The sequence below is a fragment of the Lipophrys pholis genome (assembly GCF_963383615.2).
Source record: "Lipophrys pholis genome assembly, chromosome: 1".
In the NCBI taxonomy this organism is placed as follows: domain Eukaryota; kingdom Metazoa; phylum Chordata; class Actinopteri; order Blenniiformes; family Blenniidae; genus Lipophrys; species Lipophrys pholis.
In genome coordinates, this window is record NC_137635.1 from 26,736,689 (window position 1) to 26,753,284 (window position 16,596).

The following is a 16,596-nucleotide window of genomic DNA, read 5'->3' on the forward strand; positions in this document are numbered from 1 at the left end:
GTAGCGATCCAAATGTTTCCCTGTATTGCGCTGCTCTAAACATGATTTACATCATTTTAAGCTTTGATTTTCATTAAAACTGTTGAAGGCAGGTTCACCTGGACAGATGGGCAGTCCATCACAACACAAACACACACACACACGGTCCCAAATATTCTCTGAGGGTCGTCACAATGGACGATGCATCTGCAACGAGTTGGTGCTGTTTATTCCTTTTGGGAGTTTTTAGACAAAGTCCTTCAGCCCTTCAGCATGGCCTTTCACCACTCTGGCTGCACCTTTGAAGGCACTTGAAAGAGCAACTTCTTTTTGGGACAGTTTGTGGGATGAGGCATTCTCCTGTCAACATGTTGGGTATTTAGGGACCGAGCAGGCCAGGATCCTATTGTTTGTGTAATGCTTCTTCTTCTTCTACTTCTTCTCTTTCTCTTTCTCTTTCTCTTCCTCTACTGCTTCTTAATATTATTATTATTCTTTTTTGCAGCAAACTTGCTCAGAAACTCACCAAATGTGGCACACTCATAAAGACTGGCGATAGAATTAAGGAAACTGTAATAACCCCGAGAGTGCTAAAATGTCTCTCTAGCACCACTTAGAAAAACCAAAACGGCCACCACGGCCCGTAGGAATGTCATAGAGAGATCAAACCAAAACTCAATTGTTTGTCTCACCAAGACCTAAATATCACACGTTGCTACCCCTGACATAAATCCAACAGGAAGTCTGGAATTTGCCTTTCAATGTAAGATTTTCACCCACTCATCAAGCCCTACAAACGTACGCGGCAACGTTTAAAAATTTGAATCAAGTCTCTAGCTGAAAATATGGCGACGTAATCTGGCGTGGAAAAAGTTAGGGTCCTGGCCTGCAGGCAAGGCCGCCTTTCGTGCTCGGTCTCTAATATTGGTAACATCAGCTATAACAGTGCAAAAAACCTAGACTCTTCTGGACCTTGGTTTGGCATGCTGCTCATATTTTGGCCCTCGGGGGGGGGAATAATTGAAGACCCCTGCTTTAGATACTAGGAGGCTCTGTTTGACGCAGACGCACGATTTTGCTTTATCTGACTCAATGATAGTGAAGTGTTACTTGAAATTGCGGGATGGGGAATCATCCCCACATGTGTTACATCTTCTTGTTCGGCAGGTTCTTGTCGTACTTCTGATCGGCTCGCTTTGTTGATTTAGTCACGGTTTAGCCACAGTCCCCACTTGTTCGAGGTGTTCTATCAAGAGACTTTGCTTAGACTGTTTTTTTTTCCCCCATGAATGGGAGGAGGCAGGCAGCGGGATTTGGGGTTCAGATCTTTGACACTTAATAAAATCAAAACCGCTCGATTGGTCAAAAAGTTGTACAGAAGTTTTGAGCAGGAGCGTCTTCTCTGTCATATAATTGTGTTTTGAAGCCGATACTATATTCGCCCTCAGAGGAGATAGCGTTTGCGTGATGGCCTTTTTTTGGGTGAAAATCTGATTTTGAAAGGCAAATTGCGGACTTCCTGTTGGATTTAGGTCAGGGGAATCACATGTGATTTTTCGGTCTGAATGAGGCGAACAAAGGACTTTTGGTTTGATCTTTCTACAACATTCCTACGGGCCGTGGTGGACATTTTAGTGTTTCTAGGTGGCACCAGAGAGCACATTTTAGCTATGTTTTACTTTTTCTTAAATTTTTCACCAGTCTTAATGAGTGTGCCAAGTTTGCTGAACTTTTGAGTGTGTTTAGGGGGTCAAATTTGGCTCTAATGACACGGCGGAACAAGAAACCATAAGAAACATTAGAAAGTTTTTTTTGTTCCTGCCCCCGCTGCCAACCCACGTCACGGCACGCGTGAGTCAGCACGTCAGCTCATCAACAAAACACATTTTTCAGCCAGGGTCGGTACCGTAGCCCTAACCCTAGGGCGGGGTCAAGAATAGGCGGGACCCGGCCAATTAGCTAGTGATCTGTAACCCCCCCCCCTTTAGGCCACCTCCCAAATATCAGTTCAATCGAACTGCCGACCGACGTCAGGGCACATTCGCATGGCGTGAGTCACCGCGTCAGCTCGCCAACATAACACATGTTATCATTTTTCAGCCAGGGTCGGTCCGGTAACCCTAGGGCGGGGTCAAAAGTGGGCGGGACCTAGCCAATTAGCTAGAGATCCGTAACCCTAACCCTCCCTTTAGGCCGCCCCCCCAAATATCAGCTCAATTGAACAAACTTTTTTGCATGCTAACTAGAATGCTAGGCTTGTACCTGTTATCTTCCTGAAAATCACTATGTTTGAGAGAGAGATGACCCCCTCCCCCCTCGAACTGCATGAGTTTGCAAGAAGCGAGAGTGGATCCGCACCTCCCGAACAAGTCATTGAGGATCGAGAGCCATTGTACTTATTTGAAAAATTTCTTCACGGTCAGCATCAGAAGAAGTTGATGGACACATAGTCCGTGTCTTAACAGTGCTCCGTCTCCGATCACTGAAAATCTGTTACTTGCTGCACTTGAAGGCTTTTTCAGAGAGAACCGTTCATCGAACAGACATAAGGGACCACTTCTTAGAAGCGCAAGACCTGTAGCTACGTTTTGTTTACATTAAAAGAGGAAATGTGGCCATAAAGATGAGTTAAAGACGTTTTTTTTTTTGTTGTGAAGTCTACAGCCGGTCACACTCTAAATTATTTATGCGTCACTCTGGCTCATCACATACACACCCATGTTAAACTGCAAAAACGGCTGAGAACTTTATCCACCTTAAAGGCTCACAGAATACAATTGGTTTTAGATATGAAAAAGATGTATTCAATCATAATCAAGTCTCTGGCTGTAAGTATGGCGACATGAGCTGCCATTGAAAAGTGAGGATTTTTGTTGGTTTTTCCCTCAGCTCCCATCCGCTTTAAATATAAAATAATTTTGCAGTTTTTGGCCATTTTTTCAGAAATGCTTAGCCGTACCGCTTATAAAAGTCATTCCACACCTGTCCCGAATTTTCCGCACCTTTTGATGTGCTTTGTGTGTACGTGCTCCCAACTGTCCGGGACTAGTTCCTCACCAAAGGGTTCGGCGGAACAAGAAGAATAAGAAGACGAAGAAGAAGACGAAGAAGAAAAATAAACAGGGAACCTCGGATCCTAGGAATAGTAATCTTTGCACCTTCCCAAAGGCAGGCACAATAATTACAAAAACAATAGAGTCCTTGCCTACAGTTGACTTGTTTCAGTAATGTTTGTAAAGTTTGAATTTAATCAGTCCAGTACTACGAACCGTGATAAACATATCCAGGATCTCTCTCTCTGTTTTCTGGGTTGACTTATCCAGACACGCGTGATCCTGATTAGCGGTAATCCGAAGCAGGTTATCACCTCTCTGGTTCAACCCAGACCTACGTGTGCAGTATCCAGTGTTAATGAGTATGTCAAATTTGGGGAGTTTTTGTGTATGTTTAGGGGGGTTTTATACAGGTTTTTTGCAAAAAACTAATAATAAGAAGAAACATTACAAAAACAATAGGGTCCTGGCCTCCAGGCCCAGGCCTCCTTTGGAGGCTTCGGCCTTTGTGCTCGGTCCCTAATAATGGCGGACATCATGAGGTCTGTCTCGCCACTTTTGTTAAATCATGTCTGCATCACGTAAGACGCATCCCGTTGTTAATGAAAGTGTGTTTCTGTGTTGGACTGCTGATGCTGGGTGGAGGTTGAGGTCCTGTGTGGATTAAATGTGTGTAGCATAGCACAAAGGATTACTCAACCATCTGCCTCTTCATCTCTCCTTCCTGCCTTTTTGATATTCCTGCCTTTTGTGACAATTAATCTCCATGCATCTGACTCTGTCTGTGCTGTCTCAGCATTGATTTTTACTCAGCACTGTGTTCAATGTGAGGATGTCAATGCTCCACCCATCTCAACCACAGAGATCCATATATTGATATCTGGTCCTCATCAGGTTAGTGATGGGAATCGAAAACCGGTTCTGACTTGGAACTGGTTCCAACTGATCAATTCCATCGAAATTGTACACCTTGAATGTGTTAGATTCTTCTTAACGATTCATTTCCCAGAACGACTTTAAGTCGCATTGCGGTACGTTGCATTACGTCACACATTCTGCGACGCAGAGCTCCTTCAACCAGGAGAAAAATGGAGAAGAAAAAGTGGTCTAATGTGGGAGACGATAAACGACAAAATAATACGATATGTTCATGGTTTACTCTGTGTGGCAGAGAGGAAGACCGTCTAAAACTACGTTTTTTTCCCCTCAAAAAAACACTCAGGAATCGTTAGGGGAATCGATAAGGAATTGGATAGAAAATCAGAATTGACAATGGCATTGATATTGATAAAATCTTATCAACTCCCACCCCCACATCAGGTAGAGCAACACTGCTCACAATACAGCTCACAACAGTAAGAGGAAATTGGCTCATCACCAACAAGATCTATATGCTTTATCGATAGACAGTGTCTCTATATACAGTGTTTCTATGGACATTATATATAAATGTTTTATGTATAGACAGCATGTAAACAGTAGATCAGCCTTTCCTCTGTAGAAATGCAGCGTGATGTCACATTTGATGTTTGCCTCTTCCTCGCAGGCTTGACGATGGGTTGTGTCAAGAGTAAAGAGGACAAAGGCCCTGCTCTGAAGTACCGGCCAGATAACCCTGACAGCACGCCACTCAACGCCCACTTAGGCCACTACGGGCCCGACCCCACCCTGATGGGTCATTCTCCAGCCATGAAGACACACAACACCTACAACAGCCATGGCGTTTCCCTCACGCCCTTCGGTGGGGCGTCGTTGACCATGACACCCTTCGGTGGAGCATCCACCTCTTTTACCTCAGTGGCTGTGAGCAGTCCCTTCCCCAGTGTCATCACAGGTCAGTGCTGAAGATTCATCTCTTTACTGTGAGGGATTCGTCTGAAGTCTCTGGAAAAAAACTACTGAAAAATATGCAAAGACAATGACAACTTTGGAACAAGAATAAAATGACTGAAATATACAGTGTTGTGCCTGAACGAGTTCAGTGAACGCTCGTTCATGAACCATTTTGGGCGACTGTAAACTGAACGTTCTGTGTTTCTGCCTGATGAACGTCACTGTGAGCGGCGCTCATTCTGGTGTTAGTGAACGGCGCTCTCACAGTTTTAACGTTGTTTTAGAGAGTTGCCAGATTTCTGGGCCTTCCAGTGAAACCCAGGCTAAAGCTCACCTTGAACAAGCCTTAACATGTTGGGGGAAAACAGCCAATCTGGCAACAGCAGCCACCACAGAGTGGCACCACCGCATACCTCATCAAAATGCGAAGCATCGCGTCAAAAACAAATGAAAGACGGCACCACTACCTCAGACTCTGTCTCCACCTTAATACTTCATGTTCGTATGGTTACCGTACTTTCTGGAAGATAAGCCGCTACTTTTTAAAAAAAAAATGTTTTTACATGCTTTGAACGACTCGGTGGACGACTCGGCTTTTTATGTGTTAAACAAGCTTCATGCTGCTGATACGTGGGTGATGCGTTCAGGTGCATCCCGTATGGGAAACAGTTTTTCCATTTCCTTATTTCCTTATTTTTTCATTTTTAAATTTGGTGGGTGCGGCTTACGTTCAATAGTCCGGAAATCACGGTACTTAAAATATAGAGGTGGGAAGCTTCAGCTGGCTACTAGTGTGGACTGACTGGGTGGCAACAATGGGGAAATGCCAGTATTCTGAGGGTAATAACTCACAGCAACATATTGGGAAAAAAAAGGAACTATGAACTAGTTCATTTTTGGAACTGTGAATTTTGTTCCAAATTTTGAACTTTGAACTGAACCAGGTATGAGGAGATTTCCAATTTTCACTAGGTGACGGAATAATAATCCGACGACGGTGCAAGTCAGTAGTGGCGCACCGTGTGGACGCAGTCCAAATCCAATTGCCACGTCGCTCCGGAGCTGGCCGGTGCTCCATTGCGCGGGTTGCCGCGTGTCTGCACACCCTCGCTGGCTCCAGAGCGACGTGATGCAACGCGACGATCGGATTTGTCAGAAACCGCAGGGTTTCCTCCAAATTCATTTAAGAGTGGTGGGCCGCCCAGGGAGGGGGTGCGCTTGGTGGAACAGAGCTTTGAGCAAGCTGTGCGCGCCTCACTGGCCGCCTGCACTTTGCAGTCAAGTGCTGTAAACTGCTTGCTGCCATAAAGTGGTATTGGGTGTCATGGTATCGGTGGCAGTTTTATGAGTATGAGTACTCATGCCTGGTATCGAACCAATACCCGATACTGGTATCAGTATTGGTATCGGTGCATCCCTAATCATGATGAAGATGAAAACAATTTATAGAAACTGGTTTTGTGATTGAAGCTGACATGTCTTCTGAAAGGAACCAAGAAAAACAAGAAAACTGACATTAAAAGCTGTAAACTTTACAAACTCAAACATAAACTAACATAGTACATGACTCTACTGGACTGAATGGCTGTAACTCCGAGGATGCAACGAGCACCAGATGTTCTGCTCGTTTATGTTGAGTCAGCTAAAAGCATCAAGGCTGACCCGACACCCAAAACATGTCTATGATATGGAAGCAGCGTGAGCGGCCAAAGCAAACATCCACTGAATATAGGAGCTGTACTGCTGCATGTCGCTCAGTCAAGGCTTTGCTCTCAAATAATAGTTGGACTTGATAAAAGATGTCTCGCCAATGAACATGACTTGTGATTACAGAAGGATCGTCATTCTGCATTTAACTAGAAAAACACTTTGGGAATAAGCTCAGTAGATCACCTTGTTGAGTCCTTGTAACAAGACTGATCCAAAAGATCAGGAAGGTTCCAGTCCCACATCTGATCAAGCACAGTGAACATAAATGAAGGGAAACAGTAGTAGAAGTGTTCTTCTTGTGACTGTGATTGCACATTAAATACGCCAGGAGGCGCTGTGCATATTTGAGCTGGAGCAAGAAAAGAAACAAGAATGTTAAAAGAATTTTTTATTATGGTCCTACTTTTACATATAAATTCGACTGAAAGTCCAGTTTGACCATAGTTTGATCTTGGCTATATAATCCTCCACTGTGTTAAAAGTGAAAACATGGGGAGCTTCCGAATAGTCCCTCCTTTCTCCTTTCTTATCCACTTTTCCTTAACCCCGTGGATGACGTCACACGGTTAAAAAGAGGTATGAGGAGATTTCCAATTTTCACTAGGCGACTTAATAATAATCAGACGACGGTGCAGGTTAGTAGTGGTGCACCGTGTGTGGACGCAGTCCAAATCTGATCGTCGCGCTGCATCACGTCGCTCCGGAGCGACGTGATACAACGCAACGTTCGACTTGGTAGTGCATCGGTTACGGCCGTAGCGTCTGCTCCCGTGTCCCGGTCTCCGTCCCTGCCTCACGTCTGCTCTTTCGGGACCAACATGAAAGTTGTGCAGCAAAGAAAAACTAAAAAAAAACAAAAAAACCAACCAGTTCAAAGCTTTATATGTTAACCGAGGATTTATACAGCCGACATATTAAAATATTGAGGGTGTGTAGTAAATCTGACCAATCAGCAAACGGCTCCTCAAAATCAGACCCGTTCTGTTGTCCTTAGTACCCCAACAGAAGGGTGACTGAAAAGCTTCAACCTTTGGAGCGGTTATTTCCGTAAAATCCGCAATTCTTGCGGTGGAAACCCGAACCATACCAGACCATACCATTCCATTCCTGCACTTTTTGTGCGGTAGAAATGGGGCTTTAAAGTGGCATCACCAGGTGAAGACAATCACACACTCAGGTGAAAGACATCGGGGCAGGGAGCAGTAATCACACATGAGAAGGGGAAGTTAAGGAGCCTGAAACGAGCGACAGCATGAACTACAAAATAAAACAGGAAACACATACGACAGAAATGTGCACTGTGACATTGAGGCTCTGCCTCGACGGACTGCATGGCGCTGCCTATTACACACGAGTTATACCATCACCGAGCTTTCAAAGTTTAATGAAAAAAGGACCAAAATCTGATTTCAGACGAGTTACCTAAAATGAGCTTCAGAGTTACCTAAAATGAGCTTAAATACTCTAGGTTATTGGATACTAAAGACAACTTGTTATTTATAAAAAAAGAACTTAAACATGACATGTATCCTGTTTGCAGAACTTTCCTGTGCATACTTCATATGTTCAAGCACAGTGTAACTCAATTCTGTTATTTTTGCCATTGATTTGCATCTTGATGAACAAACTTGAATCAGTGTGTAGAATCCAGTGTGACTGTTTGTCTTCTCTTTCAGGTGGAGTGACATTCTTTGTGGCGTTGTACGACTATGAAGCTCGAACGACTGACGATCTGTCGTTTAAAAAAGGGGATCGTTTCCAAATCATCAACAACACGTGAGTGAGTGAGTGAGTGAGTGAGTGAGTGAGTGAGTGAGTGAGTGAGTGAGTGAGTGATAGGACGCTGGTGTTGACTGTTCGCCGCTTCTCCACTTGCGATATTTAAGCTCTAAGTTTTAAGATTTTTAGCTCTAAGTTTTAAGTTTTGACTGCTTCTCCACCCGCGATATTCAAGTTCTGATCGCGATTTTCAAATTTGATCATTTTTACGTTCCTGTGCCACTGTAGCGAGGCACCTACCTGCTACAGTTGACGTTCAGCAACAATTGTCTCACCTGGAAAAGGTTCTCTGGATCCCACCTGGATGGGCAGCTCTCCTCCCCTCCACCACTCTTCCAGTACTCGGGGCTAATGCTGTCTGGTGTGCAGTATCCCACCTTGGTCAGCATGGCTTTCAGCTACTCCAGTTCTCAACTCCGCCGACTCAAGTCCAAGGACTCCGGTGATGGGGATGATGAGTCCATGGACTGCTCCACCGCTACATTCATAGAGGCTCCTGTCGGAATTTCATCCTCAACTATAAGCCAGGCTGCTCTGCTACAAACATCCCATCACTATGGACTCCCGTCACATGTCTGACATGTCATCAGAGCGCCACAGCCCGAGCTACCTTCATTGTGGGAAATTCCACGAGATATCTGCAATGCAACAACACAGGAAATATCGCGAGATCCCCTCACTCCCAGCTGGACATACTTCGCAGACTGGATTCCAGTGTACGTGGAGTGGATTTCAGGGTTTTACGACCGATCCAGAGACTCTCCCCACAGTCATTGGTCAAATTCAAACTGTTCAATACACAATCCATAACTAATAAAGCCTCCCTGATTGAAGAACAGGGAGAACGGACTCGATTTTTTGTGTCTGACCGAAACCTGGCATCAGCTGAAGTCTTCTCCGCCCTGATTGAAGCCTGTCCCCCTAGTTACAGCTACTTGGAGGCAGCTCGCAGAACTGGCCGTGGTGGTGGATTGGCTGTCATCTATTGAAAAGACTGACAGCTGTCTCCCATCGTGCTGCCTACAACACCCTCCTGCGAGTGTCTGGGATTTAGCTGCAAGCCGCCCCTTCCCATGACGGTTCTCCTCATCTCCAGACCTCCAAAACTCAACCCAGCCTTCTTCCCAGAATTATCTGATCTCCTCACTACTCTCTGTGCCACCTCTGCTAATGCCATAATCTTGGGTGCAAACCAAAGGTGCAGGATGAGGACTAGGCAGCTGCAGCACAGATGTCCTGCAGGGGAACGCCCCTCAAGGCGGCCCATGATGCAGCCATGCCTCTAGTAGAATGGCACTTTATGCCCTGAGGCACCGGGATGCTCAGTGCACGATAGGCATGCTGAATGACCTCCACTACCCAGTGAGAGAGTCTCTGTTTAGAAAGCGCGGTCCCCCTTCTACAGCCTCCATGGCAGACGAAAAGGCTGTCTGTTGTTCACAGGCTCGCTGTCGCCTCCATGTATGCCGTAAGCGCAACAGCGTTGATGGCTCGTCCTTCCCCTCTGAGGAGCCCGGAGGATTGAAGGCAGCCAACTCGATAGGCTGGTTTACATGGTGAGGGGGTAACCGCTTGGGCAGAAATGCAGGATTTGGCCTAAGACTCACCCCAGAGTCATCCGCCTTCCAGCGCGGACATGCCTGGCTCACTGACAGCGCATGCAGCTCTCCCACACGTTGCGCTGTGGCCACAGCAAGATGGAAGGCTGTCTTGAGAGACACCCATTTTAAATAAGTGTGTCCAAGCGGCTCGAAGGGCGGCTGGGAAAGCGGCTGAAGGACAGCCTGCAAGTTCCATGATGGCAGCTCCTGGACCCCTTCAGGAACTACTTGACCAGATAATGTGATCCCACTGACTGGCCATCCACCTTGGTATGACTGGCTAAGATAGCAGCCAAATACACTGTGAGGGTGGAAGTAGTTTTGTTTCTGTCAAATATGGACTGCGTGAAACTGAACATGTCTCTGGCACCTCGTTGTGAGAGTTACACCACTCCACAAAAAGCTTCCATCTGTTAGCATAGAGCAACCTGGTAGACGGTGGGCAACTGCCCCATCGCAGGATGCCAAAAGTGGGTCCTCAACTGTAGAGGCCACAAGAACAGCTTCAGGTGATCTGGACTCGGGTGCCATATTGACTTGAGACAGGAGGTCTTTCCTCTCTGGAAGACGCCATGGTGTTTCCTGCAGGAGTTTGATCAACAGCGGAAACTATGGTCTTCCTGGCCAGCATGGGGCAACCAGAAGCAGGCTGTGACCACCCTGCTGGGACCTGTGAAGTGTTGCTGGTATGAGGGGGAGTGGAGGGAAAGCATAAAGTAGGCCGCTCGGCCAGGTATGTGCCCGGGTATCCTGCCCGAGCGGGCTGGTCTCTTCTCTCAGAGAGAACCAGAGAGGGCAGTGGGTCGTTGCCTCTGAGGTGAAAAGAGGTCCACTGCTGGTCGGCCAAACGTGGCCCATATCATGGTCACCACCTCTGGATGAAGTCTCCACTCCCTGGTTGGAGGCTTCTGACGAGAGAGGAGATCCGTGGCAGTGTTCCCGAGACCAGGAACATACATTGACTGGATGCTGAGGAAGTTTGGGTAAGCCATCGTGAGGAGCCGGTGTGCCACCCGCAGACACACCAGAGATCTGGTGGTACACGGCTGGGGTATTATCCGACCGGACGAGAACATGCCGATCTATTAGAACAGGTAGAAAATGCCTGAGCGCCAGGAATACCACCTGAAGTTTGAACACATTTATGTGCTGTTGCATCTGCTGGGCACTCCACAGGCCCCTGATAATCCTGCACTGCCATACTTCCCCCCAACAGGCAAGAGAGGCGTCTGTCTCGACAACCTCCCAGCGGGAGGCTACGCTCCCCAAGGGTACACCTGACATTAAGTAAGCTCTCTCCCTCCAGGATCGGAGGGTAAGGAGGCAGTGGGCAGACACCCTGACCGCCTTGTCCCGGTGAGTGCTGGGGTCCAATTGTAGGCTGTTCACCCATACGCAGGGTAAGAAGACCGAGTGGTACAGCCATGGATGCCGAGGCCAGCATCCCCATGAGCTGCAGGATAAGGCCATACTGCATGAGGCTGCCGCGCTGGAAACGCCGTAGAAGGCCCAAGATGGTGGAGACCCGCTCTGGAGAGAGGGAAGCTCGCGATAATGAGGACTCCAGCACCAGCCCTAAATACCTCGCAACCTGGCCGGGTACGAGGTTGCTCCTGGCATAATTCACCTTGTGGCCGAAATTGCCCACGTGACTAAGGAGAGCCGCAGTGTCCCTCAATGCCTGCTCCCGTGTTGGGGAAATGACTAGACAGTCGTCCAGATAGGGGAGTATCGTTACTCCACTGGCCTGTAACGGTGACAGAGCAGCTGCCACACGTCGGGTAAATATACGTGGGGCCAGGGAGAGCCCAAACGGCAGAACCCTGAACTGATAACCCTTGTCCATGAACATAAAACGATGGAACTGTCTGTGATGAGGGGCAATGGGAAGAGAATGTAGTGTTCTGCGGCATGACTCGGCTAGAGGGGACTTTGCCAGCCAGACCTGGTGACGTGTTAACGTTATCGTTGACATCAGCCTGCCCAACTCCCTGGTCATCAATCCAAATGTCTGCAGACTGGGCCGAAGGCTCCGCCCCGGAGTCCTGCAAAGTATGTGACAGAGCCAGTACCAGGTGTAACAGCGAATTACCCAGACGTCCCATACGGGCAGCAATGTTATAACTTCAGGTCAACAAATCGTCTGTCAATCTGCACTGAGGCCGGGGGCAGCGTGCATCTGGTCTCACGGCCTTATCTGGAAAAACTATCAGTGCTGCAATGGCAGGCTCAACTGGAGCTAGCTGTTCTAACCCATAGCTGCCAGCATCGTGCATGACTGCCAGAGCTCTGCCATCGCTTGTGTGATGGGAGAGAACCCTCAAGTCCGGCCAGCATCTGCGGAGCTCCGCAATGTAGGGGTCAGAGGGAGGGGCCACAAAGGTCGGGGGGGGTCTGCCTGAAGAAAGCATCCGCCGTTTGGTTAGGGACGGGGGCTTCATCCACCCCCAGGCGCTCCCAGCCTGTGCGCTTTGTGTGCGCTTTGTGTGCTTCACAGTGCCATGGCTAGACACTGATCCTACGGAGGAGGTCCTACTAGAACCCTCTGTAAGGGCATGAGAAGCCTGTGAGGCAACCTCATCCTGCCTATCCCCGCCACCATCACCAAACAGGGTACAGGATGCTGCCGTGGACAGCGCATCCTCTTCCTGGAGGTGGGATGGCCCCAAAACGGGGTTAACCACGAAGTCTGGCGCAAACTGAGCAAGTTTGCAAGATGGCCTTAATCTGCGCAAACTCAGTGGTGAGAGAATCCACCTTGTTAGCCAGAGCGTTGACCTTCCTCGCCTTCCGTAGAGGATCACCTGACACCGTGGCAGCTAGCTTTGCACCGGCGGCGCACTTAAGACCGCCAGCAGCTCGACCTGAAGATGGCAGGTCCATCGTGCCCGTTGCCTCAGCCAACCTGGAGAGTCGGAGAGCATAAGGCATAAAACTGCAGTTCATGCATGGATTATCGGAAGCCCCCTCTTTTAGGTGGTCAATGCCAAGACAAGCTGGACACCGATCATGACCATCATCTGCCTGAAGCAGGGCCATGCAGGAGACACACACATGGCAGTCCATCCCAATTATTATTCGTAATCATATTAGCAACTATTAATAAGATTATTAATAGATATATCAGTAATTATTAACGTAATTATATTAATAAGTAGTTGTACTAATAACTATTATTAATTAACCCGCTTTTCTTTTTTTTTTTTTTAACTTTAGTGGCTTCGATGTTGAAGCTTGACTCAGGCCTGTGAGCACACCGGCCAAGAGTAATCACTATATGCCCAGTGAATGTGACTGGAGCAACCCCCGACAGAACCACAGCGCACACACTGCTGTTAGCAAGGGAGAGGGGGGGATAGAGAGAGCCCAGCACTGAGGTGAACGCAGCCGTTCTCTTGCTATTTTTTATGTTTTTTTAAAGCTGCAGCGCACCCGCTCAGCGTACAAGCTGTGCTAACCCATCGGTCCGCTGGTAGCGGCAGCGTGCTGGGAGACCGCTTCGGCCCCACACACCAGCGAATCCAGCGAATCCAGAGTAACCTTAGCTCCGCCGATGATAATACGTGCGCAGTACTTACCACCTCCGGCAGCCCCCTGGTAACTGGTCACAGTCGTCAAGCTGCGCTCTCACCTGCCACGGACTGTGTGCTCCTAGTGCTCCTAGTGGACGAGAATACTCGCGGCGCCAACCTTAAGGTTACGAAGCTACAAGCGATCGTAACCGCAATTGCGAGAAGAGAGAAAGGAACAGATCACCTGATGACACTGGTAGATATAGACTCTCTGGGTCATCCAGGGGTCACGGGTGACTGTTGATATAACTACTCGACCTGCGCGAGATGGAACATCCAGTGTTTAAAGCACCGCCTCTGGCGGTGTGGAAGGATGAAATAGAATGGCCTTTTCTAACCTGCTGCTTACAGGTGGTGGTCAGTAGGTGGCACTACCACAAACAAAGTAAATCTTAAAGATGTTAAATAAGTAAAGTTACCAAGTAAACAGCAATATCTTTTGGGTGAATAGAGTATTACACCTGAATTGCAAATAAATCAACTCAGAAACTTAAACAGTTACATTTATCAAAATATGAGGGACATAATAGAGAGTACTAGCCAATCAGAGAAAGAGTAGTGCGTGTCATGGCTTCATTATCTTTGGGGGAAAAAATAGGCAATCTGGCTCGTAGAGACTGCTTTGTAAGTTATCATATCCACATATTCAACATGGTATTCTTTTAGTATTGTTTTAAAGAACGGTGGTTGTTACAGCAGTTGTATTGTGACCGCTGCAGATTGATGCAGTGACGACGTTTCTGTTTTCTGTCCCTCCAAGGCTTTCAGTCTGGTTTAGTGTTGGTGGACAGTTCATTCCTCCTTTGTCTCTGGAATCTGGTTTATAATTGCCTTCTCTCCTCAGGGAGGGCGACTGGTGGGAGGCGCGCTCGATCAACACCGGGCAGAAAGGTTACATCCCCAGTAACTACGTGGCTCCAGCCGACTCCATCCAGGCTGAAGAGTGAGCAGTCAAACCTTTACCTTTAGTTGTTTTTGCGTTTCTCTTCACTGTCATTCTCTCTCCCTGCTTGTTTCTCATTTCACTGGTGACTGAGACTAACTGATGTTGGTGACTGAGGCCGAACAATGGAGGCCTTTATCTGGCTGCTCACCACAGTGACACAAACATGGAGGGACTCCTGCTTTTATAGCTCTTTGGCCTGGTTTCTCTGTGGCCGAGGCCCATTTTCACTCATTCAAATATATGACAAACAAAACTAACACTGAATAAAATCACCAAATAATATGATCTGCCATGTTAAAAAAAACTTCCAGGACTCCAGTGTCAACCATTAACTGTAATATATTAATAATCATGAATTATGAATGCTGATCAAATAGCTGTGTGAAATAATTGAAATGGCCTTAAAAGGCGACAGGTATTTATGTTTTACCTGTGTATTTACAGGAATAGTGATTATTATTGTGACTTTTCTATAAGCTGTAATATGTCGTCCAAATATATGAAAACATTCAGCAAAAACAAAAGAAGTGACATTTTTTTGGATTCAGTTCAGGCTTGTTTCCTTAAGCATCACCAAAGAAAACGCAAAGAGACGTCTGATCTCAAATCAAACATTTGTGGGATGAGCAACGGAGCTCAGTTTGTGGAAAGCACATTGAAGTACTCTGTAACGTCCTCTTGTTTCTTTATGGAGATCATGTGAAGATGAAGTGAGCAGAAGCAGGTAGCTTGATAGAAAAGAGTGACTGAATCTCGTCTTCACGCAGATGGTACTTTGGTAAAATGGGAAGAAAAGACGCAGAGCGTCTTCTACTGCTCCCAGGGAACCAGCGGGGAACTTTCTTAGCACGAGAGAGTGAAACTACCAAAGGTAATACTTCTGTCTTCTTTCTTATATATTTGAGAGAGCCTCTATTTATGTGTGTGTGTTTATTACATCCGCAAAGGACGTAATAAAATCATCGGCATATATTTGTTTATCTGTATATCTGTTAGCAAGATTACGTCAAAACTACTGCATGGATTTTGTCAAAAGTTTCACCACACATAGATGTTAGGCCATGAAAGAGTCCATTAAATTTTGGAGGTGATTTGGATTCTGGATCAGGAGGTCATTTTATAGGATTATGTCAAAACGACATGACAGATTTTCACCAATTTTCACTACTGATAGATGTGACCTTTGGCGGATATCAGAAACCTCTGATAGCTTGTGTGTGTGTGTGTGTGTGTGTGTGAGAATACGCGATCCATGAGAGAACGCCTTGTGATTGAAGGTTGTGTTTTCCAGGGGCTTACTCTCTGTCCATCCGGGACTGGGATGAAGTGAAAGGAGACAACGTCAAACACTACAAGATCCGCAAGCTGGACAACGGAGGTTATTACATCACCACGCGAGCCCAGTTTGAGGCACTCCAGAAGCTGGTGAAACATTACACGGGTGTGTGGACTGCTCTTCTTTTCCTGTTTTCATTACTTTGTGAACCTGAGGCAGGAAGTGTATTGTGGGTAAATGCGACAGTCAAAGAGCTTTGAAAGACCTTTTCAAAATTGTCTCTGATCTGGACTGTCTATTCCAGCAGGTAGTTTTAGTCCTAACTATTGAAAATTCAATTAAATTCAACTTTATATATATACAGTATATATATATATAGAGCCAAATACAACACAGTCATTTCAAGGCACTTTACCGAGAAAACCCAACATTTCCACATAATTGACTGGATGGAAAAATGTGTTTTTCAGCAATAGTTAAAATCATTATCTCAGAATCCATCTGTGCCATAAAGGTGACAGGCGGGAGACAGGGTTGGCGGACATTAAGGTTTGAGTTTGTTTGGGATTTGATTTAATAAAAGTGGCATGCTCCACTGCTCCACTGGCTCCCCGTCAAGCCCACAGAGCACGGAGGAGGACCCTGGCCCCAGCGGAGACGGCAGCGGGGGCGCGCCGATGAGAACCAGGAGCTGATGGCAGCGCTCCTACAACGGAAAGAGATGCAGGGATGTCTCCCCGACGCGCTGCTGTCCCGGTGGGGGACCGCGCCGGAGGACAGTTCGGGCCCCGGAAGGGGAGGAGGGGCGGGCGCCAAGTGCGGCGCGGCTGATCCCGGCTCCGCGGAG

General features: G+C 47.0%; 1 protein-coding gene across 2 annotated transcripts in view; it reads left to right on the top strand.

Annotated features, from left to right (window-relative positions):
* The window catches only part of yes1 (YES proto-oncogene 1, Src family tyrosine kinase), a 51,699-nt gene that overhangs the window by 17,196 nt on the left and 17,907 nt on the right, over window positions 1–16,596 (top strand). Inside the window, exons 2-6 of one of the 2 annotated variants that reach the window (XM_080481837.1) lie at window positions 4,579–4,866; window positions 8,252–8,351; window positions 14,372–14,470; window positions 15,241–15,344; window positions 15,765–15,914. In XM_080481837.1, the coding sequence (XP_080337963.1) occupies window positions 4,587–4,866; window positions 8,252–8,351; window positions 14,372–14,470; window positions 15,241–15,344; window positions 15,765–15,914 (733 nt within the window). In that variant the 5' untranslated portion in view covers window positions 4,579–4,586. Of the gene's footprint in view, window positions 1–4,578; window positions 4,867–8,251; window positions 8,356–14,371; window positions 14,471–15,240; window positions 15,345–15,764; window positions 15,915–16,596 lie in introns of those variants that run through there. The other variant, XM_080481838.1, reaches the window with a different exon arrangement.